Source organism: Eptatretus burgeri, chromosome 10 (genome assembly GCF_056783735.1).
Source record: "Eptatretus burgeri isolate ZD-2024b chromosome 10, Ebu_testis_v1, whole genome shotgun sequence".
NCBI classification, from domain to species: Eukaryota; Metazoa; Chordata; class Myxini; order Myxiniformes; family Myxinidae; genus Eptatretus; species Eptatretus burgeri.
Genome location: NC_140970.1, coordinates 101,807,513 through 101,834,091, shown reverse-complemented (window position 1 = coordinate 101,834,091; position 26,579 = coordinate 101,807,513). Strand labels below are relative to the sequence as shown.

General features: G+C 43.3%; 1 protein-coding gene across 1 annotated transcript; it reads left to right on the top strand.

The window, feature by feature from the left end:
* The first annotated feature begins 1,070 nt into the window (after window positions 1–1,070).
* PSMD6 (proteasome 26S subunit, non-ATPase 6) lies at window positions 1,071–26,043 on the top strand. The gene is made up of 8 exons (XM_085899690.1): window positions 1,071–1,384; window positions 5,498–5,703; window positions 10,641–10,786; window positions 13,087–13,306; window positions 19,975–20,083; window positions 23,772–23,940; window positions 25,386–25,463; window positions 25,786–26,043. The coding sequence occupies exons 1-8, from the start codon at window positions 1,228–1,230 to the stop codon at window positions 25,880–25,882; spliced, it is 1,182 nt and encodes a 393-aa protein (XP_085755816.1). The 5' UTR covers window positions 1,071–1,227; the 3' UTR covers window positions 25,883–26,043.
* The last annotated feature ends 536 nt before the right edge of the window (window positions 26,044–26,579 follow it).

Genomic DNA, 26,579 nt, shown 5'->3' with positions numbered 1-26,579 from the left:
TGTGAGTTTTGGATTCAGCGCATCAGATTCATCCTAAATCAGCTTAAAAAATGCAGACAACAAATTTGTTGTTGACCAGTGTAATTCTACATTCGCTTCTAGGCTTTGCCTGTTCCATATTATTGGCTTCGTTGTTAAGACTTGTTATTTCTTTAAATTATAAATTTCGACACCGATTTAGTCCGGATGATATCCGATCCTTAAAACCGAAATAATATTTCGATGATATACTTTGAGTAGGCCGTGAGAGTAAATCGTGGAAAAATCGCATCATATAATGGATGAAATCGCTCCAAGCTCCTAAAATGAAAACTATAGGACTTACAAAAGCGATGTATACAACGATTCGTTAGTATGATGAACAGGCGTTCGATATGAGTGAGGAAAGTGAAAAAAAATAATTCGTTGCGGCCTGTTCCAAGTCAATGCGTGGTTGAGCAGGCCAAAAAACATGGCGGCTTCAGACCCCCACGAGGTTACCCAGGAAACACCTGAAGACCCCAGAGAGTGAGGTGGCCGAGGATCGCCTGAAGAGGGATATAATTAAATAAGGCCGTTAATTATCTTCAAAAAGGGTTTTTTAATTAACTCAAACTCACAATTTCACTCTTGCACTTCCTTGGAGTTTTCTTAGTGTGCACGCAAAGGTTCAGGCTGCAAGGTTTTAGTTTTGGAGGCCACGCACACACATTTATTAGCATAGATGATGCAGACATTCAGGCATGTTCCACATGTTCCTGTCGTTTCAGACTATCACGTGTGCTTAATCCAAATCACACATGTTTAATGCTGATGCGAAGAGCACGTGATGCACCCTTTTTGAATTCAACAGCCAGCGGATGAGAAAATTCCACGTTTCAGGAAGAGTGGAGACAATATAAAATAAAGAAGAAGAACTCTCCGACTGATTCATGCAATGTTTAAGAGCCATGACAGTATAGTTGGCAGTAGGTTCCTTTCATGTTTTGTGGAACAGATGAAGGTTTTCTTCACATATTATGCAGAACAGACGATTGGCCCGTTTGGTTTCATACTTTTCTTTTTCCATATCTGCAAATATTATTATATTGAAGGTTAAAGGAAGGAAGCACGTTATCTCTTCAGTGCCGTGTCATTCATTGCTTGTGTCGTAATACGTGAAGGAAGGGATTTCAAACAAGTGTAGAAATTTGAATTAAAATTCGAGTAGATCTGCTTCGAAGAACACTCCGAGTGACAGCCAAGACGATGCCCGTGGAAGTCCAGGAGGTTTCGGAGGAGGACGAAGGCCTTCCTCGGAACCCAGACCTGCGTGTCGCTCAAAGCCGCTTCTTCCTAGGCCTCAGTGAACACCACAACGATCCCGACACCCGCGCTCAGCTCTTGGCCGACATCCGTGAGCACGGTTAGTGAGTGCCTCGGTTGGTGCGGGTCCCTCGGGAGCCGTGAAACACGGGAAGGAACGTTTTCAAATCTTTATTTTCACCTCGCACTCACTCACTCACTCACTGTGTGTGTGTGTGTGTGTGTGTGTGTGTGTGTGTGTGTGTGTGTGTGTGTGTGTGTGTGTGTGTGTGTGTGTGTGTGTGTGTGTGTGTGTGTGTGTGTGTGTGTGTGTGTGTGTGTGTGTGTGTGTGTGTGTGTGTGTGTGTGTGTGTGTGTGTGTGTGTGTGTGTGTGTGTGTGTGTGTGTGTGTGTGTGTGTGTGTGTGTGTGTTTATTGCCGCCTGATTGACGATCGTTTGTGCTTCAGTTGCAAAAGTTTGTCTCGGTCCTCTTGTTCACCATCGACGTCGCACCACTCCGATTTCGAGGAGCGTCCGATCAACGAAAGCTACGAAAATGAGCAGTTTTAACGTTGTGCGGTGTGTGCGATGCGTCAACGAAATTAATCGGAACGCATTTATTCGTTCGTTCGTTCGTTATTTTTTCTATTTTCATTCTTTGTTTTTTTCATTCATTCATTCTTTGGGTTTTTCATTCATTCATTTTTTGGGTTTTTCATTCATTCATTCTTTGGGTTTTTCATTCATTCATTCTTTGGGTTTTTCATTCATTCATTCTTTGGGTTTTTCATTTTCATTCATTCTTTGGGTTTTTATTCTTTGGGTTAGTAATTCATTCATTCATTGGGTTTTTCATTCTTTGGGTTTTTCTTTCATTCATTCTTTGGGTTTTTCATTTGTGTTTTTATTCTTTGGGTTTTTCATTCATGCATTAATTCTTTGGGTTTTTTCATTCATTCATTCTTTGGGTTTTTCATTTTCATTCATTCTTTGGGTTTTTATTCTTTGGGTTATTCAGTCATTCATTGGGTTTTTCATTCTTTGGGTTATTCATTCATTCTTTGGGTTTTTCATTCATTCAATCTTTGGGTTTTTCATTCTATGGGTTTTCATTCATTCATTTGGGTTTTTCATTCATTCATACTTTGGGTTTTTAATTATTTGTGTTTTTCATTCATTCATTCTTTGGGTTATTCATTCATTCATTCATTGCGTTTTTTATTCTTTGGGTTTTTCATTCATTCATTCTTTGGGGTTTTTCATTCGAAAACCGAAGATTAAGGGGAATCAAACCTAAATAGAGTCGAATATAAAGAGGATGCAAAATAATGACGTTTTGATTGATGTCGGAGTTGTGTGACTAATGTGAGCTGTTTTACAAGTTCCTGCCATCTGAAGGAGTTTTCTCTGATTTGAATGCCTAGAAACACCCACTCTCTTCAGGAGCATTGGCAAGTCTGCACCACCCCCCACCCCCACCCTGTACTCCCCCCCTTCCCCCTCGCAGGGGTGAGGGATTTTGTGTCCCTTTAATGCAAAATTTGGTGTTGATCGGGCGAAAATTGCAAGTTGTCTTTTCCCTTGTGCCCACGACCTGACCCTGGGTACCACCATGTTTGCAAAAATTGGTGAAAATCGTAAGTCACCTTTTCCCCTGTGTCCCTGATTTGACCCTGGATACTAAAGGCAAGGCAGGATGCCAGACTGTATCAAAAGCTTGAGATGTGTCCAGTGAGATGGCCCTGATCTCATGTCTGATGTTGAGGGCCTCCACCCATTATTGCGAGAGGAGAAGCAGCATGTGAAGAAGGAAGAGTGACCGGGTCTGCCCAGGTGTGAATCCGAATTGATAATCTGAGATGAGGCTGTTGGAGCAAAGGAATGATTTTATGTCATTTATATATCCTGAAGTGTATAAAAAAAGAAATATCGATTTTGAAAAAGCCCTGTGAGCGTTCGAATGTCACACTTTAATTATGTGTGACATTCATGTGACTTGGTATGTGACACAATTATGTCACACTTTATGTGCCACAAATCCGTGAATAGCAGGTCGCAGGGTCTGACTGTACAACCAAGCACACTTGGGTTGTTTAGCATTCATGTGCTCAAGATGAGCACAAGTGATCTTTGTTAATCAATATCTACTTAGAAGTGAACCGTATTCCTATTACGTTAGCGCTTTGGAACACTTTTTGCCTGCAAGAACAACACGGAGGATAGGTTTATTTTTTATCATCTTGCCATGCCATGGCAGTTTAGACTATTGCAGAGTTGTAAAGCGATTAACGTACAGGGCGGTGCCGATAGAAAGTCTACACCCCCTTTTCAAATTTTCACCTTTTGTTGCCCTCCAGCCTGGAATTAAATTGCATTAAATCAGACTTTTTTTTCCACTTTTAATTACACAGCATTACCCATAACATTTTCCAAGTGAACAACAAATTCTACAAACTTCAGAAAATTAAGTAAAAATACAAAACTAGAATATCTTCATTTGATAATATCCCCCCCAACCACCCCCGATAATAACAATTGTAAATTATCTCAGGTATAACCAGTCACCTTCAAAATCACACACCAAGTTAATTGGCCTCCACTTGTGCTAAATTGTGGTGATTCTGATTATTTAAGAATAAAATCAGTTGTTCCTGTTGGTTTCCTCTGCTGGGTAGTGCATTTCACAGCAAAGACTCAAGCATGAAAACCAAGGAGCTTTCAAAAGACCTCAAGGGTAAAGTTGTGGAAAGGCACAGATCAGGGGATGGGTATAAAAATATTTCAAAGGCCTTGACTATCCCTTGGAGCACAGTCAAGACAATCATTAAGAAGTGGAAGGCATATGAATCCACCAAGACCCTGCCGAGATCAGGCCTTCCCTCCAAACTGGATGACCAAGCAAGGAGGAGATTTATCAGAGAGGCCACCAAGAGGCCAATCACAACTTTGAAAGAGCTACATGTCTTTATGACAAAGACCGGTCACTGTGTGCACGTGACAACAATATCCCAAGCACTCCACAAGTCTGGCCTGTCCAGTAGAGAGCAAGAAGGAAGCCATTACTCAAAAAAGCCCACCTTCAGTATTGTTTGAGGTATGCAAAAAAACCACTAGATTTTGAAGCAGTGTGGAAAAATGTTTTTTCGTCTGACGAAACCAATTTGTTACTTTTTGGACTAAATGGAAAACGTTATGTTTGGCACAACCCAACACAGCACATCACCCAAAGAACACCATCCCTACTGTGAAGCATGGTGGTGGCAGCATCATGTTATGGGGATGTTTCTCATCAGCAGGGACTGGAGCACTTGTCATGATAGAAGGGAAAATGGAATGAACAAAATATAGAAAAATCCGAGAGGGCAACCTGCTTCCGTCTGAAAGAAAGCTGAAATTGGGACGGAAGTTCAGCTTTCAGCAGGACAGCGACCCGAAGCACACAGTTAAAGGTACACTGGAGTGGTTAAGGAATAAAAAGATAAATGTCCTTGAGTGGCCCAGTTAGAGCCCCAACCTAAATCCAATTGATAATCTGTGGCATGACTTGAAGATTGCTGTCTGTCAACGCTCCCCACACAACTTAACTGAGCTTGAACAGTTTTCTGCAGAAGAATGGGTAAATATTGCTCAATGAAGATGTGCAAAGTTGGTAGAGACCTATCCCAACAGATTCACACCTGTAATTGCTGTCAAAGGTGCTTCCATCGAGTATTATCTCCGGGTGGGGGTGTTGGGAGCGGGAGGTGGACATCTATCCAAGCAAGATATTCCAGTTTTGTATTAAAATTTGTTTTTCACTTGTAAGTTGCGGGTTACGATGTGTAAATAAAGGTGGGAAAAGTCTGATTTCATGCAATCTTCGCCACTGAGAGATGGGGCCAAAAAGGATACAATCGCATGATATTTCAAAAATTGATTGGGCCTGATTATGTTCTTGTCGATCAGGCATTGTGTGGCGGAGGTATGCCCTTCGAGTTTGAGGAGTGATTAATTTTTAACTGCTGACTTGGTTGAATCCACATTGCAAATGCAAATTGCCATTGTGAGGTTGTAAACAACTTATCTTATTTATGTATTTGTTTATTCCCTCCCCTACCCCCCCCCCACCATCCCCCATTTTACCCTCTTACACTTGGTTACTGTATCGTTAACCCAGTACAGGAGTGGGTCGGTAAACATGTCTGATGTGGTTTTGGTTCCCAATCAGAAGCAAACAGTAGGTTCTCTCCTCAGACATGGCTCCATACTATGAGGAGATATGCCGGGAGTTAGACTGGTCATTGGATGCTGCACTTCTTGCGAGGATGCGGGCTGCTAATGAGGCCGAGTTGGTAAGACTTGATGCTGCCCTCGAGGACGCAGAAAAGAATCTTGGAGAAAGTGAGATTCGTGATGCCATGTTGGCACGTGCAGAGTACTTGTGCCGTATTGGAGACAAGGTCAGTTGGATTGAAATATGAACCAGTGAGTGTTGATGCATTTATGTTTTTTTTTTTTTTTTTAATCTTCACTTTGAGCTGTTTTGTTTATCTGCTGAAGTTTGAGTCGGGGGTTATCATAAATCAGCAATTTAATGCAATGAGTTGGATTTATAGCCTAATGTAACCAGAATAGATTTGTTTTCTTGGCCGAATGCCTGTATCTCATGTAATGCATGTTCAACATTGTTGCACTTATCAGCATTTGTGCAATAAATCTTTTAAAACGTTAATTAAAAAAAAAACATTTTTAGTAATCCATTTGGAACCCAACATTTAATATCAAAACAGACTTGTTGGATTTTCATGAAGAATTTAGAGTACGCAACTATTATTGGTAATGTCCTCTTCATCCATCTAAAGCACGCATTCATCAATATCCTTCAAAAGTATCGTCGAAGGTTCAGCGGGTCAAAAGTATTCACGAGCCTCGACTATGTATAACAAAAATAAAATAACATACACTTCCCGGGCACACCCTGAGTGCATCCAGAAGTTTTTAACTTATTCCGTCCATGCCTCAGGAGTGTATAGAAGTCAAACAAACGCAAACACACACTGCTCAAATTATATATCGTGCCAGGAAACGTACCCGTCCTCAGTGATGGGGAAAAGTTTGACTTGACATCAATTTAAATTACCAGCAGATACCCGTCTACGATGGGTATGGGGTGCAGGACGATTCACAATGCTCGGTTACTGTAGTTTCTTTGGATGTTTTGCACCGCATTCAACAGCTCAGTTCACTTTGGTGGCGTGTCTGGGTGCCCATGGTAGCGTTTTGAGACCGGTCGCTTTAGATTGTTGGCCTTGACACATAGTGCCGGATGAGTAACATGAAGGATTTGACATATTCATCGTTTCTATATTACCTCCATCAACAGATTAACAACATGGCAGGATAAAAGTCGTAAATGCTGAGTTGAACAAATGTCCTGAACTCGACTTGGTTAAGTAAAGCACGTCGTCTGGGACTCGGCCGTCGGTTTGCCACCGAATGCTGCTGATTGTGACGTCATCGATTCCCTCTTTGAAAATTCTATCTATATTCGATTTTTTGAATCTGCTAACACTTGCGTAAATACATGGAACACATAATGTGGTCTTTCTGTCTTTCACCGTCGCCTCTCCAGCCTCGCCCCCCCCTGCTCTCTCTGCGATTTGTCCCCACCACATTTCCACAGGGTGCTTAAGGTCCGCCAACAACCCCCTTCTGGTAAAACTACAAAAATCACGAATCACTGCTCACCTTCACTCTTTCATTCCTCTTTTTTTTCCCACCTTTGGAATAAACTCCCTCACTCTATTCATTCCCATTCTTCCCTCCAGGCCTTCAAAACAGCTGTTCACCACCACCTCTTATCATCCCCCATCCAAATCCTTGATCTTTTCTACCCCCGATAATCCACCCAAACCCACCTCCTTCAAATTCCCTGCTTTTCTTCCTGAAAGTCCCTGTAATGTCCATCTTGTGTACCCCGTGTTCCCTGTCCCATCCCTCTCCCTTCCACAGATCTCCTAATGTGTCTGTTCCCCACTGTTTTGTCCTTACCACTCCCTCCCCTCTTCTCTCATGCCCCCCTTGCTGTTCGTTGTGTGTTAGCTCTCACACGAGCCTTGACAAGGTATACAAAGAAAAAGAAAATAAATAAACCAATGTCACCCGCAGGGTGACCCGTATCTTGCCAAAAGGTGACCACGTGCGACTTCTTTAAGGTCACACTGAGGTGAACAGAGCTGCTATCCACCAGGAGCGACTCCTTGAGGAATATCTGCCTACGAGAGATTCCGATGAGAATCGTTCTACAGACTAACCATGAAAATATGCGTTTGCCTCATAACGTCACCAAATGACGTCAAAATGTCTCAAGCTTGACATATCTGGAAAGCACTCATCGAGGTGTTCAATTTGAGGTACGACACAATATGGTTCCTAAAACTTGAAAATTTGACCTTGGGGTCAAATATGTTTAACCTCAGGTGCTAACCTTGAAGGTCAAGGCCAATCGCCACCAAAATCTAATCTGCTAAGCGCCAGACCATATACTACATTCCCATAAAGTTTGGAGATGATTCGATTAAAATTACTCAAAAAATAAGGGTTTCGGCGACCTCCATGATTTACCGCAAACTGACCTTGACCTTTGACCTTGACCTTGACCTTTATGTGTGCTGAAGGGTATTGTAATAATACTACGATATGTGTACCCACAAGAGTTTCCGATGAGAATTGTGCTCTACAGAGTGATATAAAGGTGAAAAATCCAATGATTACAGACAAACAAACAAACAAAAAAAACTTACCAAGTAACAGATCTTGCAAAAACGAAGTTTTGGCAAGATAAAAAGTGAAGATTTCGGATGTATGAACAGAATATGTTCGGAGGAAAGTGTGTTAGAAGTTCCAGGCTTACGCCCCTTTATATTATGATTTCATGGCATATGAAAAGGTTGAACTCTTGGTTTCACTCGGAGCCAAAGCTGAGCTAATTATACTGCCCACTGTGAAATGGTAGTGCAAAATTTGTCCAGAAAAGATTGGATTTGTCGAAAATAAGCAGAAAATATAGCCATTTTAAAATGTGTTACTCCATGAAGGTTTGTATTCACTCTACTTTTATCCAGATGTTGATGTTGATTTTAAAGATTATTGGAAAGGACAGTAAAGTGACTGACTATATTGCATTAAGAAAAGTGAAATGAAAATGCAAAATAACGAATCAGCAGCTTTTCCAGCTGAGGAAGTGACTGCAGAAAGTGTCAACTTCTCTTCATCGGGTTTTGTGTGTGTGTGTGTCTGTGTCCTGGCGCTTGTCCTCTTTTAAGTTGAGTGTACAAGCATTATATCGGGATAACTCTGCTCTGTCTGCTTTTGTAAGTTGCTTGTATTATTGCTGCACCTCTCACATTTCTTCCTATCCCTGCTTACATACCACAATAAAAGCTAAATTCATTGTGCCACATATCTTTCCTCACCTGCCTGTTAATAAATCCTTTGTAGAAATGTTCCCAGCTCCTTTTTGTCTGTTCTTTCATTGATCCAGCATGGTCCGTATCCTAACTTAGTCGGGACTTTATACCCAACAATCCGTTCCTTTTAGCCGGTACGTCCTTGGCAGTGTCGCTCGGCTGCATCTGATCCGGTAAAGTGATCCGGTTCGGACAAGGCGTACCGAGGTCGTGTCCCCCGGTAATTAGATCACGTGGTTATTTTTAGGTAACAGGATTAACTAGACGGAGGAACCTCAGTCACGTGGTTGAGTTATTCTGCGTTCACGGTCGTTCACAGAATTATCCGTGTGCGACGGCCTGCAATTCCGGGGAGTCTGGTGGGATCCTGAGATAGCTCCCCCCCCCTGGTGGTCTTCTCACCTGACCCCCCGGCCCGCAACAATATACATGTACTGAATGTATACATGCAGTGTCTATAGAGAGTCTATACCCCCTTTCAAAATTTTCACCTTTTGGTGCCTTATAGCCTGGAATTAAATGACATCAGACTTTTTTCACTTTTATTTACACATCATAACCCACAGATTTCAGAAAATTAATGAAAAATACAAAGTATAGCTGCAGGTAGTGCACAAAAAAATGGAAACTTCAATGTCAAGTCATTTAATAGGGCTTGCAGTGTTGGTGTGAGAAATTTGAGGATATTCTGAAGACTCAATAACTCAATGAGCTGTTACTGTCTAAGTGATAAGATGAGGTTCTAGTTTTCAAGTCCCAGGTTTAGTCAAGGATTTTTCACACTGGTCCCACTCAGGAATTTACTCCTTTTTATTAAAACATATTATATTGTATGAATGTATGCATGTATGTGTGTGTTGTGGATAAAAAAATAGAAACACAAATGTAGTCACTTAATAGGGCACTGGGCCACTACATGCAGGCAGGGCAGCCTGGATGTGCCGTGGCATCGAGTTTACCATCGTTTGGAATTCTGAATGAGGGATGCAGCACCATTCTCCCACAAGAAAGCCAATCAGCTCACACCTGTTTGATGGAGATGGAAAACGCTGTCCCAGGCAACATTCCAGAATATCCCATAAATGCTCGATTGGGGTCAGATCTTGTGACTGAGAAAGCCATGTCATATGGATAACATTAGTGTCATGCTCATCAAACCATTGGGCAGCCACACGTGCTCTGTGCACGGGGGCATTGGGAGTCTCTTGCAGCCATGCTGGCCATAATTATAGGCAAGCAAGTCTGTGCAGCATTTTTATAATGACCTGAAGCATGCTGGGATTTTTTTTGCTTAATTAACACATGGGCCACACTTGTGTGGAAGCCATTGCTTAATGTCCTCATTTACCTGGATGTGGATGCTGGATGCAGTGGTGTGACATTTGAGCACTGATTTTTCATTAATGGAACAACACAGAAACTTGTCGCCTGCCCTTTGAGACGTTGACATAATGCTAATGCTGAACTTTTTTTAATTATTATTTATTTTATTTTGTCTGATCTTATATCATCAACATTTAAAAATTGTTGCATTTTGGTCATTTGTTCGTATTTTCGATCTTTGAACGCATCAAAGCAAATGTACCAACTCAGAATATGAATTGATGTATTAAAGGGAAACCATTGTGCTTCATGGAGAGTAACTGAACAAGCATTTAACATTGGAGGCAAAAAAATGGGAGAGTAATCATTGTTTGTTGGCTGGAGTGGAGTGGCTGGAAAATCAGATTTTGATTGTTTGGTGGGACAAGAACTTCAGTTCAACACACTTCCAGTTGATCGTCCATTTTGTAACAGTAGTTCCTGCATCCGTAAAGGTGTTTGCTTTAAATAAAATAAAAATATCGATATATCTCATACCCCCTCTTCTGCCTCACCGTATCCGCATCTCTTTCCTTATGTTCACTTCTGTTTCTCTTCTCACGTAGGAGCGTTGCCTCACTGCCTTCAGGAAAACCTTTGACAAAACTGTTGCACTTGGACATCGTCTGGATATAGTCTTTTACCTGATTCGCATCGGTCTTTTTTACATGGACAGTGACCTCGTCACGCGCAACATAGAAAAGGCAAAGAGGTGAGACGAATACCCTTTCCATGCTCGTTATTCTCACGTGAATCAAATCTACTTGAATCACTCGGGTTCATAAATAATATGCTTTGCCTCCGGGTAGATTTTTTTTTTTTCTAATGACCATTTAATGATTCTTCAGTCGTCAATGATCCAAAATTGCTACCATGTGAGGAACAAATCACCATACCAGGGTGGTTGTAGATGCTGGAAGTGGTGAAATTTCTCGCTAAATCATGTGACCTTTAAAACATCAGATACCAAAGCCATAAAAGTTACAAAATTACAAGTAAACTTGCTTCATTTCTTACATGACTTGGTACAAAGTTGCTAAATCTGATTTGCAATATGTGGATGGAAAAATTGATTTTTTTTTTTGGGGAATAATTTCGCAAGTTTTTATTTTTAAAAAAAATAGTTTAGTGATCAAAGTGAAATGTGCTGTTAACCCATTTTCCACATTTTGTTTGGCAAGTATTGACCAATACTCTTTTATACCATTGTTACCCCACACATGAAGTGCAAAGAGTGGTGAAACAATTGGTTCACTCTGTCCACAGACATCAGTCTATGATCGAGGAACTACGTCATTTTGAACATTAGAACGTGAATCGGAACGCATACCTGCAGTTTAGCATTACTTTGGTTCTGAATTTGGCAAATTCTATGGAATCTCGTCCCGAGCATGCTCATAACTTTTTTTACTCTCTCTACCTGTCTCTCAGTTAAACAATATTGAAAATCATTCCAAATGGGGTACTTTCTTTGAGGGACGTCATCAAGGACACAAATGGGCATAAAGAACAACTGCAACGTGTTAAATAGGGTGTTGTAAAAGATGCTCCATCAGTGGTGGCAAACTTCCATAAAATTAAATTTTCCTCCAGCTTTTAAAACCATTTATTTCATTTCAATTGAATTATGTAGTTGAACACTGCAGATTAAAAATCTCCTTCCTGGCACTTACAGAAACCTCCAGGTTTGCAGTTCTTGGACAAAATATAACACCATTTTGTTGCTCTCAGCTTAAGGGAATATCAAGATTCAGACCAAATTGTGGCTCGTAGGAAATGTGTATATATATATATATATATATATATATATATATATATATATATATATATATATATATATATATATATATATATATATATATATATATATATATATATATATATATATATATATATATATATATATATATATATATATATATATATATATATATATATATATATATATATATATATATATATATATATATATATATATATATATATATATATATATATATATATATATATATATATATATATATATATATATATATTGCTCGGAATTGCAAAACAAGAGTTTCTCAAGACTGTGTGGGGTAAGGTGTCCTATGAACTCTAGTTTCATGTAGAGCTTGAATCTCATATAGAGCATCACGAACACTTAAACTGTTGGTGACCATATTAGGGTCATTAGTATAACTGAATCGAACCCCCCAACTTGATGAGGTAGCAGGGCACAGATCGAGGCCCATCACTGCACAACCTGCCAGCAACAAGTGTCACCTGCCACGTGAACACATTCGCGTGAGCTGTGTTAAGCTTCGTCCTTGTCACGCACCCAGCAATGATGATGTGGTGATGAGCAACAAGTGAGCTGTGATGGGACTCGACCTGTGCCCTGTTGCCTCATCAGGTTTGGGAGTTCAATTTTATATATTTATCTGACCTCTCAGCTGTCTAGCCTGGGTTTGAATCAAGGTCCATCCTGTCCAGCAGAACAGTTTCGGAATGCATCATCGTCAAACAAACAAACAGACACTTGTTGAATTTTAAACACTTGTAATCACCTTCATTTTTGTAATGTTGATCAGTCATCTATCTTCTTTTTATTTTGTTTGTACTTTTATATTTCTGCTTGTGTTTGTCCCTGGTGATATTAGTTTAACAAGTGATGATGTTTTGTATAATAGCAGCAAAAACCTGTTTCACAATTCTTTGGTTTGATCCACATTCGTTTGCAAGAAACTTCACTATTCTTCAATTTCAAGTTAGTATGTCTGTTGTCAACTTTGAAAATGTAACTTTTAAAATCGCTTGTGGCAATTATACCGATGCAATGAGATTTTTTAAATTGGGATTTGCGTTTTGTTATTCAAAAGTAAACGAAACATTTGAGATTGTGTGTAACTGCATTGTCAATCATAGAATTATGCTGAATTGAAATTTGTTGATTCTCGCAGTCAAGTCAAAGCCTCTTGAATAACCTTGAGCTTTGACACGTCTCTTATGTCCAAACCTCCCCGCTGCTAGTCTCATCGAGGAAGGAGGTGATTGGGATCGACGCAATCGACTGAAAGTCTATCAAGGTCTTTACTCTCTTGCCATTCGCGATTTCAAGGGTGCAGCAGAATTGTTCTTGGACACAGTCTCCACCTTCACGTCATATGAACTGATGGATTACAAGACCTTTGTCACATACACTGTCTATGTTTGCATGATCGCTCTCGCCCGGCCTGAGCTACGTGAAAAGGTGAGTATGTTGTCTATGTCTATGGTGTTGGTTTCCAAAGCAAATGGTGTAATGCATTCTGTCATTGTGTGTGTGTGTGTTTTTACTGCTTTTTATTGTGTAAAAGGGCTGCCAGAATAGCCTCGAGGTACGCACACCCTCTTCTAAGCTGTCGAGCCTCGGTTTGAATCCCGACACAGCTATAACCTGTCAGTCCGGTGTTTCACAGGCAGGGTGATTCGTCAGTGTGTGCCCCATCCCTTGGCCCCATTCATCCCCTAACCTATTGGTTGGCCAAGTCTCCCTCTTTCTTGTCCTTCAGCTCTGCTATTAGTGTGTCTCTCTCTCTCTCTCTCTCTCTCTCTCTCTCTCTCTCTCTCTCTCTCTCTCTCTCTCTCTCTCTCTCTCTCTCTCTCTCTCTCTCTCTAGATCTCTCTCTCTCTAGATCTATCTAGATCTCTCTAGATCTCTCTAGATCTCTCTAGATCTCTCTAGATCTCTCTAGATCTCTCTAGATCTCTCTCTCTCTCTCCTAGATCTCTCTCTCTCTCTCCTAGATCTCTCTCTCTCTCTCTAGATCTCTCTCTAGATCTCTCTCTCTCTCTCTCTCTCCTAGATCTCTCTCTCTCTCTCTAGATCTCTCTCTCTCTCTCTCTCTCTCTCTCTCTCTCTCTCTCTCTCTCTCTCTCTCTCTCTCTCTCTCTCTCTCTCTCTCCTGTCCACTGTTCCTTTGGTGCTGTTTCGTACTGATCCCTTCAGTGTACCAGCTCTTCCACGAGCCTTGACTCTGCATGCAGTACATTAAAAAAAACACACACAAGCAAGTTACTCACCCAAGAATCATGCAAGGTGAGTATAGAACATGTGCGAGCGATCGCTCGTCATTCATTAAGTCGTTCATTCATGACGAGCTCTTGAAAGCTTTGAAGGTGCGTGATAGTTAATGTTTTGATGCAAAAACACTCCGAAAGACGCACGTACATTGGACATGTAGTTAACGTCATCGATGACGTTTTTAATTTAAATTTATTTGATTGTTAGTCATCTCTCATTGCACATTTTAAACAAGAAAAGAGTGAGTGCTTAAAATGTACTTCACCTTGTTACACAGCATTCGTCTCAAGCCTTTACCCCATGAAATGAGGGGAGTTATCGGTTAACCTCCACTTTTTTGGTTTTGCATAACCGATCACATTCTTCTGATCTACTCCTCTCTCCTCTTCCACGCACCCAGTTAAACATAGTCTGTCATAGCAGTAAAGGCCTATACTCCAACCTTGTTAATGTTACTGTACAGATGGCTATGTAATCCCCAGATGTAATCTCTCTAACGAATTCTTCTCACAGGACATCCTGGACGAGCTCTTTTCTCTTTCTGGTTATTCATTATACTGCTTTGATAGACTCCTCTGTCTTGCTGGTGGCAGCATTGCAGTGTGTCATCGGCTTCCTTTCCCACACTACCTGGCTCTAACTTTTCCATATCAATCCATACGTATTACCCCTGGATCCACATCCTCTCCGCAGCAATGTATTGTTTTAGCGTGTGGTTTAATGTTGTCAACTATGATGACTGTGTATGCGGTCCTCTCATCCAACTTTGACTTGCAATTCTCCTCCAAGCCCAGCTTTCTTTTCCTAATCTGTGTTGATTCTAACTGCCGCCAATCCAGCTGTTTGTCAAACTTCTTCCCACGAATCCTCCTTTGAATCCTCCTTTGACAAAATGGCCCCATAGCCATTTGTGTGCCAAACCCCATAGCCAAACTAAGGTGGATGGCGATCAAGAATTATCCGAGCAAAGACCTTGCCTGGGACTGAGAGCAGCGTCACTCCTCACTAGTTGTTGCAGTCCTGGTGATCACCCTTCCCTTTCCAGAGAGGGATAGTCAGGTTCACTATTTTTTTCATTCAAAGTCTTGGTAGATTAGCAAACCTATACATTTTTGAAAACGTTATGACATGGGGAATCTAAAAATACATGTTTACATTTGCGGACATACCTGCATGGCCGCCATTTTGAAAATCCAAAATGGCCACCACGGCAGTATGTCCATAAATGTAAACATTGATTTTCGGATTCTCCATGTTATAAGGTTTCCAAAAATGTATAGGTTGTCTCATCTACAAAGATTTTGAACGAAAATTAATTTACTGACATAGTGAACCTGACCAGTCAGTTCGGATGATGCCTGTGTTCCAGATCGAGCACAGAACTGCATGCAACGACATGAGTACAGCATTTCGACCAGCATTGAGAAGTTCAGCATGGATACCACAGATCCCACGAGCTTTCCCCATTTCAATCTGTTCACCACAGCCTATTTCCACAAACTAAGGTGGATCACAATTGATTGGAGGGTCAGTATTAGGGATAGTAACACCCCTGACATCCAACTCGACAGCTGGTGGATCAGCCTGTTGCAGCTGCTCAGTCACCGGCCCAGCGGGTCTTCACTTCAGACTCCTCTGTCAAGAGCCCATCACCCTCTGCTCCAATTGCAGTACACCGAGGGACGGGCTTGAAGGAATGCAATGCGTTTATTCCCCTGTAAGCAGGACGAGAATCACTTGACCACAGGTGATGCTCTACCCCCTCACAGATTCCTCGCACATAGGCCTCCTTGTCCAGCCTCAGCGCATGAGCAGTTTTACGCCTCAACTCTCTGAACAGCTCAGCTCTGCCATTAAGCCTGGCCCTGCGACTCTGGTGAATGGTATCCAGTGTCCATTGAGAGACAAAATTCTTTTTCGCCCTATGGTGAGTTCCAAGACATTCACCGGCAACATCAAAGATGGTGGTCTTGAAGGCACTGCACAACTCTTCAGGATCCCCCAAAGCACCCAGGACCCCCACACCCCCCCCCTAATTCCACAGTCAGCCTCTTCACAAACTCCTCAGCTACCCTCTCATCCTGGAGCTTGCCAACATCCAGCCAAGGATTGGATGGTACCATTCTCCTAGATTTAAGCTGCAACTTCACAGTTGCTACCACAAGCCTGTGGTCGGTATTGAGGAACTAAGCATTCTGGTAGAAGCTGCAGTTCTGGATCATCCTCCAGCGACCATCAACGAGCACATGGTCAATATCCATTGCCACACCACCAGTGTAGGAATAACAAGTTCAGCGATGAGCCTCTGGCCACTGAAACCATGAACCAGCCACTCTAAGTCCACGACTTCTTGTAAAATCAAGGGACTTAGTGCTATTCTGGTTCACAGTTCCAGACCCATGGGGACCAACACACATCTCATAACCATCCTTATCAGTTCCAGTCGATGCAATGAAATCCCCCAAGACGAGAAGTGTATCTCGCCTGGGGCGCTGATCAACCACAGACTCGAGCGTAGCATTGAATGCGTCCTTCACGGTGAGATCTCTCGCCTCAGTCAGAGCAGAAACAAAGACCAGGAAAATGACACCCAAGGAGTGACGAATCCTTCGTCTTATAATACGCTCGTTGACTGGTGTTACCTCAATTACCATTGGCATCAGCTTATTGTACACAGCTACAGCAACTCTTTGGGCATGGTAACCATCAGAGCAACCAGACCATGCGTAGGTGTAACCACCCGCCATGATCTCACCGCAATCCGGTCTCCGAACCTCAGAGAGTGCTACAATACTGATGTGCAAACGCTTGAGCTCAGATGATAGCAGAGACAGGTGATCATCCTCTCTTAGGGATACGACATTCCAGGCACCCTCTCGAAGGGACCGCCTCAGGTTAACCCAAGGAGACCGCTGTCTGGTGGACGACACCTCAGCACCACCCCAACACACACTACCGCAGTCTGATCCAGGACCTCTTCTGAGGTTTCGTAAAAAGTGCATGTTTGTTTTGAACTCTCCTGATATCATATTTACCACATTGTGAACATGTACACATGACCTGGGTCGGCAGCTTTGAAACCCATGTCTGTAATGCAAAAGCACTGCGTAGTCCAAAAGCGATATTTATTGTTTGTTGGAAATTATGGAGAGACAATGCATCAAGGCTATTCACAAATTGGCACGGCATTTTGAATTCTCGTTGAAGAAGCAAAAAAATTTAAAAGGGGACAAGATGATGAGTTGTGCAATGGACACTGTGACTGAATTGCCCATTTTAGCTTCAAGGAGAGATGTTGGAGAAAATAATTGCTCAGTTAAACTTTGTCGGCGAATTCAGTTTTGATCTCATTCAGGTGTCACAATATATTGTTGCGGGCCAGGGGTCGGGTGAGAAGTTCACGAGGGGGGAAAGCTATCTTGGCTCCCACCAGACTCTCCGGAATTGTAGGCCGTCGCACATTGATAATTCCGTGACGCGGCGGGTCGCTAACCTACCGTGAACGCCAATAACTCAACTGCGTGACCTAGGGTCCTCCCGTCTATGGGTTAATCGGGTTACCTAATTAATCACGTGATTTAATTACCGGGGAACACTCCCTCGGTACACCTTGTCCGAATTGGATCTCTTTACCGGATCAGATGCAGCCGAGCGACACTGCCAAGGATGTACTGGCTAAAAGGAACGGATCGTTGGGAATGAAGTCCTGGCGAAGCTAGGATTCGGAACATGCTGGATCAATGAAGGAACAGACAAAAACGAGCTGGGAACATTTCTAATAATAATTTATTAACAAGCAGGTGAGGAAGGGTATGTGGTACAATCAATAGATTTATTGGGGTGTGCAAGCAGAGATGGGGAAGGAAGGTGTGGTGCGACAATAAACAAGCAACTTATAAAAGCAGACAGAGCAGACTCAACACGGAATAATAATAATAATAATCTTCTGCAGTCTGACTTATGTGGACACGCGCCAGGATACACACACACGCACACACACAGATAATCCGATGAAGAGGAGATATTGCAGCAAGATAGGAGAGGAGTTGAGGCTACGGTCTCTCGGTACCTTTGTATAATTGATTGACCGAACGTGCCACCAATACGTTTCGGGTGAATGCTCCGTGGTGTGGTAGCCCCCTGACAGCTGGCACGTTGTCTCTTGCTTCGGGGGGCTTTGTGCAGCTCGCGTCGGCCCGGAGAAGGAGACGCGACCGTCGGTGTGAAGGGAGGGACTCGGGTGGAGAGGGTGGGGTTCAGGTGACGCCGACAGTAGGCAGAGTCCAAGCGATGATGGCAGGAAGCGGTCCAGTGTGCGCGGAAGACGAAGGAGGCCAGAGTCTATATCAAAGTCCAGCTTGAGCGGGAGGCGAGGCAGGGCAGAGAGATCAAAGGCTCTGCTCGGACCTTTATAGGCGTGGGGCGGGGGCCACCCCGAAGCGCTGTCCTCACCCGAATCGGGCGCTCTGATTGGCCCCGACCCCCTGTGCGGCCTGGCCGTGATGGCTGGAAACTGCAGCATTCCATTTCCGGCAAGACGACTTCAAGCCGCAAAAATGCCCCCCCCCCTCCGACTCCACGACATGATATGAATCGCCCACATTGAACTTCGCATCATGAATTGCCTTGCAAAAAAACCCCGGCTGTGCCCTGACGACTGGCCGTGGGTGGCGTTGGTCCCGCATGCCTGCTTGGGCACCCCGACCAGTGCTTGTCAATGTGCCTGCTCCGTGTGCGCCAACGTGGCCCGAGCTGTACAACATGCCTCTGCCCGATCGCAGCTTCGCTGGCCATAGAGGCGAGAAAGTAAGCTGTTGTGGCAAACCCATGCACAGACAGTAAGATGTGTCCATTCGTGCCCTGCTCTGTACAATAAAGTGTCGCGAGCGGCGCATGGGTCTGCCTTCGAGCACATTCCGTACAGTGTGCGTGGATCTGCCATTACGCACGTGGCCAGCGCTCGCGTTCGCCGGATTCTGCTATCGTGTGCGCGGGGCGAAACCCGATCGATATAATTGGTCCAGAAATGGGTTGAAAAGTACGTGCCGCCCGTATCATGCACAACGTGGTGTGGTTGTCGTTTTACTATTATTGGCCTCTAACGATGTAGCTATTGGCACCAAGCTACCAGCCATGCTCTTGCCGATATTGGGTCATTTGATTCTGTGTTGTGCAAAACACCATCCGTACAGCCTCTTAAGAGATATTCATTCGTATGCCTTTTCAATGCAACCGGCACTCTCCCCCCAGATCATCGGAAGCTCGAGTCGATAATCTCAAGCTGCCGAGCATATTGTATAACTCGCCGTAAAAGTTGGGTTGAGGGATCGTTTGAGGACGGGAGCTCTGCGCTGTTAATGCTCGTGCGGTGCCGTTATTGCGAGGGTATTGTAGTTTCCTCGCAGCCGTGCTGCACGTGTTGGCCTCCGCGAGGACCTAAATTCAGCTTTTCCTCAGGAATAAGCAGAAAAGAAGAGTAGGAATGAAGTTTAGTGATGTAAGCACACCTACCGATGAGATCCTCACAACGCACTTCCCGTTGTCCCCCAAGACAAAAGGGAAGGGACTATATTCACGTATATTAATGGAATAACTGTCTTGGGACCACTGTATGTTGGATGTATGCGGTTCCGAGAACCGCAACAATATATATTTTGTCTTCATAAGGCCCAATACACACTCGTGTGCACTTTTATATAAGACCATAATCTTGATGACGTTTGTGGTGTGCTGCTCTTCTGCCTCTGTCGGCATCATTCGTGTTCACATCCCCAGCACAGCTTCATATTCAAATGTGCAGTCACTGATGTATGGTTTATGTTTTGGTGATTGCTTCCTGACATTTTGCACCTCAGGTGATAAAGGGTGCCGAGATCCTGGAGGTTCTGCATGGCTTACCTGACATTCGGAGGTTCCTGTTCTCCCTGTACGAGTGCCACTATGCAGAATTTTTTCAAGCACTCGGTACGGCACGACACGAGTGGAAATTGTGAAGGAATTGGGTGGGTGATGGCATGAACCATCACGAGCACATCGTGTTAGCAACAGAGAAGGGATGTGACGAAAGAAAATGTGTATGAAGGAAGGATATTGGTCGACACGAGTGTAAGAGGTGTATGTGTTTTGCACTAAGATGGGGGGAAGAGGGAACACCATTCAGGAGACGGGTTGAGGAAAGAGAAAAATATTGATGTTGGTAATATTGTTGTGGGCCGGGTATCTGCGGCGAGCACGACCGCTAGATGGAGCAATAGAGTCGGCTCCACCAAACACCTGGAATCTAGATCGTACCTTTCTGATAACTCCGAAGGTACGGGTCCCTTACAGGACTGTGAATCATCAATAAGTCAACCGCGTGGGACAGGGTTATTTGCCAAAGTTCAAAATACCTAGAGGCCCACGTGGCGAGCTACCAAGGAATTCACACCCTCGACGGAGCTCGAACGGGACGAGCCGTAACCGTGCTCGACCCGTGCGTAACCCGAGCGGATGGTTACTGAGGTCCCGTCGATCCAAATGCACAACTACGGCAGCAACGGCCTTTTAATTCCCCCAACACGCACCGTGCTAAGCAATGCAGGAAAGGACAGAAATGAGCTGAAACATTCAACAATAGGAATATTTATTTACAATAGTGTGGGAGAGGAACACAGAAGAGCAGAGTTAAACTGACTAAGCAATGCAATCATGTACAGCCAAAAGCACTTAACAATTCCTACTTATAAACGGGCCCACACACAGACGCACACCCAAAGGAAACGTACCCCAATGGTCTTTATTCAAGGTTCCCAGCTCGAGGGAAGATGAGCTGGGAACCAGAGCTGTCTCGGACCTTCCCGCCTCGTGTGGTCTTTGACGTCCTGGGTCGGCGGGACTCAAACCCGTAACTCGATGCCGCTGCAAGCACCGGGTACAGAGGGCAGCGTCGGGCTCCCGCACGCTCCTCAGGCATGCGACGAGACCTTTTCGAGGCGACCTTGCGACGAGACCTTTTCAAGGCGAACAGGCGACCTTGACGCTCTCCGTCAGAATGCCCCGAACAATTATCCACTGGCCAACGCTCCCGCCACGAGCACACCGTCTCTCCACTCGCTGGTCCAGACAACCACACTTCCTTCTCAGGCGGGAGGGGCTTCTTTCCCTCACCACTCGCCTCCTCATTGGACGGTTGAGTCGCGCGATTCGCTCGTCGCCCCCGTGAATGGCCAAAAGGGGCGCCAAGTCCGCTGATTGGACCGGGGGGGGGGGGGTGGGGCTTGACGGCCGTCGCAGCGGACCGCCCCTCAAACAAGGAGAGTGATATGGTCCTGCGTGGGCTATGCTTATTGGCAGATGTCGGCAACCTCGCTCGCATCCCCCGGATTGGGCGAGAGAGACGTCAGGTCTTCGTGAACTCCGCCCATGTACGTGCTGACACGCACGTGTGCAATGGTGCCGGTGGAAGGAAACGAAGGCAGGTGTCGTCGTTTGAAAGTAGTTGTTGTAGTTGTAAGTGTAAAAATCCTATCTATAAAATAACCCACAGCGCACATACATTTAATTCCCATTAGACATAGGAGATGGATTCTTACTGGAAACATACTTATCGCAATAACTCAGCTCCGGGGACGGCTGTCTGTCTGTGTACACAAGGCTTCCAAATTTGTAACAATATGTGTGGTAAAATGGAAATTGTGACTTTTTTATTATTATTACCATCATTTTCCCCCTTTTATTACCCCGACGTTTGACTCTGTCAATAGGAGGGGTTTTCAAATTGTTTTCTCCTCCTCACATTTACATCATTGCCGTGATTGGTCGTCAGACCGTCCACGAGATCAGTAACCAATCACAGCTCGAGCGCTTCAGAGCTCCTGTCAATCATAGTTAGGCCACGCCCACACACGTGGTCAGTCCGTCTTCACCATTTAAACAGTCGCACACAAAGGACATGTCTTCGTAAAGATATGGATAGATTTGTGTTTCTGTCATCTTAAACTGCAATGTCACCTTACATTGTGTCGTCAAGGTGACAGGAATTTGTATCTTCATTTATTTTATTTTAGTTCCGGTCCACTGTAAAGGGTACATTTTTGATAAGTAGTGTGGTTCCAAAGTTTGTAGGATTATTTTTTTTTAATGGTTATTAAAATGTTTAAAAAAAGATGCTTTACTGATAGAAAAAAAAGAATTCCTGGAAGATCGTATTAAACATATTTATTGAAGAAGAAAATCCATCTTGCGCTAAAGCCGTTGGGGGTGAGCAAATTACTTGGTTGGTGTTTGAATGTGTACTTTCCTCTGAAATATTCGACAAAATGTCCGCAAAGTTCATCCAGATTTCAAGAGTACAATTTTTCTCCATCATGTTTAAAGTAGCTCGACCCCATATTAGATGTCACGTGCTCGGAAGGCTCAACGATTTTTCTCCCTAGTATGAATAACCACATATTTTTATCATAATATACAGGTTGAGTGAACCAGTATATCGATTTAGAGGTGTGGATAAAGCATACGTCAACTCGGTTAAACTCCATGAATAAAAAAAACGTGATGGCATCGGCCCTGTGAGCTGAATGGTCGTCACAATGTCGAATGTCGGCATTTACAACCATTACATAAGGGTAGCAGGACGTTTTAAAAGTTTCACTCCCTGATAAGGTCAATATAACTAACACATTCTGGTTTGGGGGCTCGCTCGGCATAAAAAAATGCCTGCTTCTGGAATTGAGGCTTGAGTGCCTTAACTATAATCGCTCTTGTATTTCTCGTGCATCTCAGTGCCAGAGCACGTCATCCCATCTGCATTTCATGTGTAGATGTTAAATATCACCAGTATCTCAAAATGTAGGGCGTTGTGTACTGGTGGACAAACAATTCCCTTCCCAGCATGTAAACAAGAACGGAACGGCACTCGGTCGAGCACATACCTCCGCCAGGCTGAACAGTTGACGTGTTGTGTCCCACTGCTTGGGCAGATCTGCATCCGGACCTGAACCAAAATCGAATCGACTTGTTCTTGTCACCTACCCAAATCATCCACCAAGTTTTGCCATCTTTCTAAAACCTTTTGAAATGTCGTTCTATATATAATCGGGTTTTTTCATCCCATCTCAGTTAATAGGGTATGCATATGGCATAGCAGTACTTGGACATGTTAGCAGTACTTGGCAGTACTTGGACATATTAAATAAGGGTGATGTTTAAGACTGCTTCATTATCACTAAACTTCCAAATGTTGTTGTTCGTATTTCGGCTGCTCCCGTTAGGTGTTGCCACAGCGGATCATCCGTTATGATCTGCATACTGATTTGGCATAGGTTTTATGCCGGATGCTCTTCCTGACGCAACCCTAGTCGCCTCTTACGACACAGGGATAAGGATATCACTAAACTTCCAAATAAGGTTTTAAAAATATTTTTTTAAATATAAACTAACTTTTATTATCATTATTTTATTGTAATTAAAGTGTATACTTGAGCACTATGTGGGGTGCCATGTTCTATGCGCTACGTAGTTATTAAAGTAAAGAGGGCAAAAAGGCAAGAAATCATATTTTCCTAAAACAACATGAAACAAAGTTAAACATTTGTTTAAATATCTTCAGAGTAAGAACAGCATGCTGGAAGCCCATGTGAACCAAATGTGCTCAACCACGTGTTATGATGAGCAGCTGCGGTGGAGCAGAGGATGAAGTGTGACCGACTGTTCGCACCCCATTACCGATACTATGCAAGGGAGATGCGCATCCTGGTGTACTCGCAGCTTTTGGAATCCTACCGATCACTTGCACTCTCCTACATGGCCGATGCCTTTGGAACCAGCGTCGACTTTGTGGATCAGTGAGAAACCTGCACTTATGTACATGGTTAAGAACTTTACCTGCTTTTGCTCTTTGTTGTTCCACTTGTAGGTTTTTTTTTTTGGCAAGGGGGGGAGGTGGGGGGGGATTTTGCATTGTTAAATTCACATGTTGGATATTAGAAATCTTAATTATCCCCATGCTTTTTGAAAAAAAACGGGGATATTTCAATCGGCACTCTGTTTGTCTCCGTCACGCTTTCTCCTCTTAAACAGTTGGGTATAAATCCACCAAATTTGGTCGTGAGGGTTACCACATGGCATGAAGGTGCAAGAGCAGTATCATTTTCCCCCTCGCCCCTTGAAACAGAGTCGAATGATCAAATGCTGGAAAATGCAATTATGGGCACATTTCAAAACATTGTTACATGAAACTCGAAATGCAATCGACATTGGGGGACGCATAAAATATGCAACGATTTCTTGGATAAGGAACGTTTTTGCCGTCTTTCAACTTTGCTTTTAGGTGGGAAGCATGGCGATTTGCGATGGCGCATCATCGACTTCGTTCTGGTTTTTAAATTTATATATTTATTTTAAAATCGCTCTTGTATTTCTCGAGCATTATGCTGGTGAACCTCTGCATATGGTGATCTTCCCACCTTTAAATGACACAAATTGGGAGCGGCTGCAATCCCCTGGCAATTGGCTTTTTTTTTTACATCTTGAGTCGTCCCAAAACTTCCACATTGGTGTGCATTCTGGATCTGGCTTTACATGTGAGCTTGGAGATGTAGTCAAGCTTGCGCAAGTTGTAGGTGTTTGCCTTTATTCCATTTCACACACCTGGATTGCCCACATTCGGTTCAGAAATCCTTTCGTTTATCTTCGATGGACTGAAATTATCGACAAAGCATATCGACAAAGCAAATTATCAACAATCCTGGACGGGTCGCCACTCCGACACAGTATATCAGCATGCTGGCACTCATTTTGCCTACCTCAGAAGGATGACAGGCTGAGTTAACTCCACCTGGTATTAATTCAATAGCTGAGTGGGATTTGAACTCAGGGTCAGAGAATCCAAAGCCTGCCACCCTAACCATTAAGCAAACACCAGGTATACATCAAGAAGGCTCCACATACAAGAGCAAAAATAAACCTAAAACGGCTTCAACAAACCTCTGGTGGTTCAATGGCATTCACACCAGCCCAACAAACTCCGTCAACAAAACAATGCGTTGTAATGGATTTGAGCCTCATGTGTCACATTTTTGGCTGCATTATGAGCTCCAAGAGAGAGAGAGAGAGAGCTTGTGCAATTTGGGATGCTTTCATCAGACTTGAGTTGTCTTTATTCATTTTTGCTTGTTCTTTGCTTCCTTATTCCCATCTCATTGGGACATACTTTTAATAATATCAAAGATCCAGTTTTGTTTGTTTTTAAAAGTGCTGTTCGTTCACACCTGGTCCTCCATCCACACAGAGAACTGTCACGATTCATTGCCGCCGGGCGGCTCCACTGCAAGATCGACAAGGTGAACGGCATTGTGGAAACTAACAGGTGATTTGAAAATCCATTTTGTGAATTTTGCTTAGTTTTGTTACCGTGTCCCTTTCGTCGGGATCCAATAGGTAAGTAAGATAAACCAAAGGTATTGCGCAAGACGTTCCACCTCCACAATCTCCCCATTTCGCCCTTACTTTTCCAGCCCTTTTATTCTTTTTGAAACTTTGTTTTGTCGAAGAATCGCGAAGCCGAAAGCTTTAATTTGCTGATGAAAATCTACTTCCTGGATGGGAATGACTCTGTCGCTGGATTTTGTTTCAAATGCAAAACTGTTTGGTGATGTTTGGTTTGTTTCGTCACTGTATTCCCCATCTAGGCCAGATAGCAAAAACTGGCAATACCAGGAGACGATAAAAAAGGGAGACCTGTTGCTGAATCGTGTGCAGAAGCTGTCAAGGGTCATAAATATGTGAATGGCAGCAACATGGAACAGCACGCACGTTTTGGTACCATGGGTACATTTTCTTTCATCCTTTATTTTTAATTTCTATTCTCCACTTGGAATAGCGACCTAATACATATGGCCGCCACAATGCTATTTGTTTCTTGAAATAAACATTTCAACAACACAAAATGATGTATTGTTGTTTTGTAATTTTTTTTGTAATACGGTATTCCAAAACAAAATTTATTGCAGGAACTTCTCAAGAAAATTCAAACCAGATTCAGTGGCGTAATGAATAGAGCGAAGTCCCCTCTCAGTCTGGGAGGTGAGCGGTTTGAATCCCGATCGGGTCTTTGAGAATGGTATCGTTCCAAAGACTGAGAATGGTACGTGCTGCTTCCTCGCTTGATGTGCTCAGCATATAAAAAGGATGGAGCACGGACAAACAACCCGAGGTTGGCAACCATTACCATTACAAGGCTTGATGGGCCTATGGCCTCCTGTGTTGAAGTGGTTTGTAAGGGAAAATATACTGCAATTACACCAATTCAAATAAGTGAATATACTGTACACCTAGCATGGCTGTGAGTTGGTGCCTTGTGAGGCAGTAACCACAAGGTGAATTCTCATCAGGTGTTAGTTTGTTGTGTGTCTCTTTTCCTGTGTCTTATTCAATCGTTGTAAAAACTTTTACTCAAAGATTGATGGTGCAGGAGGTCCGAAAA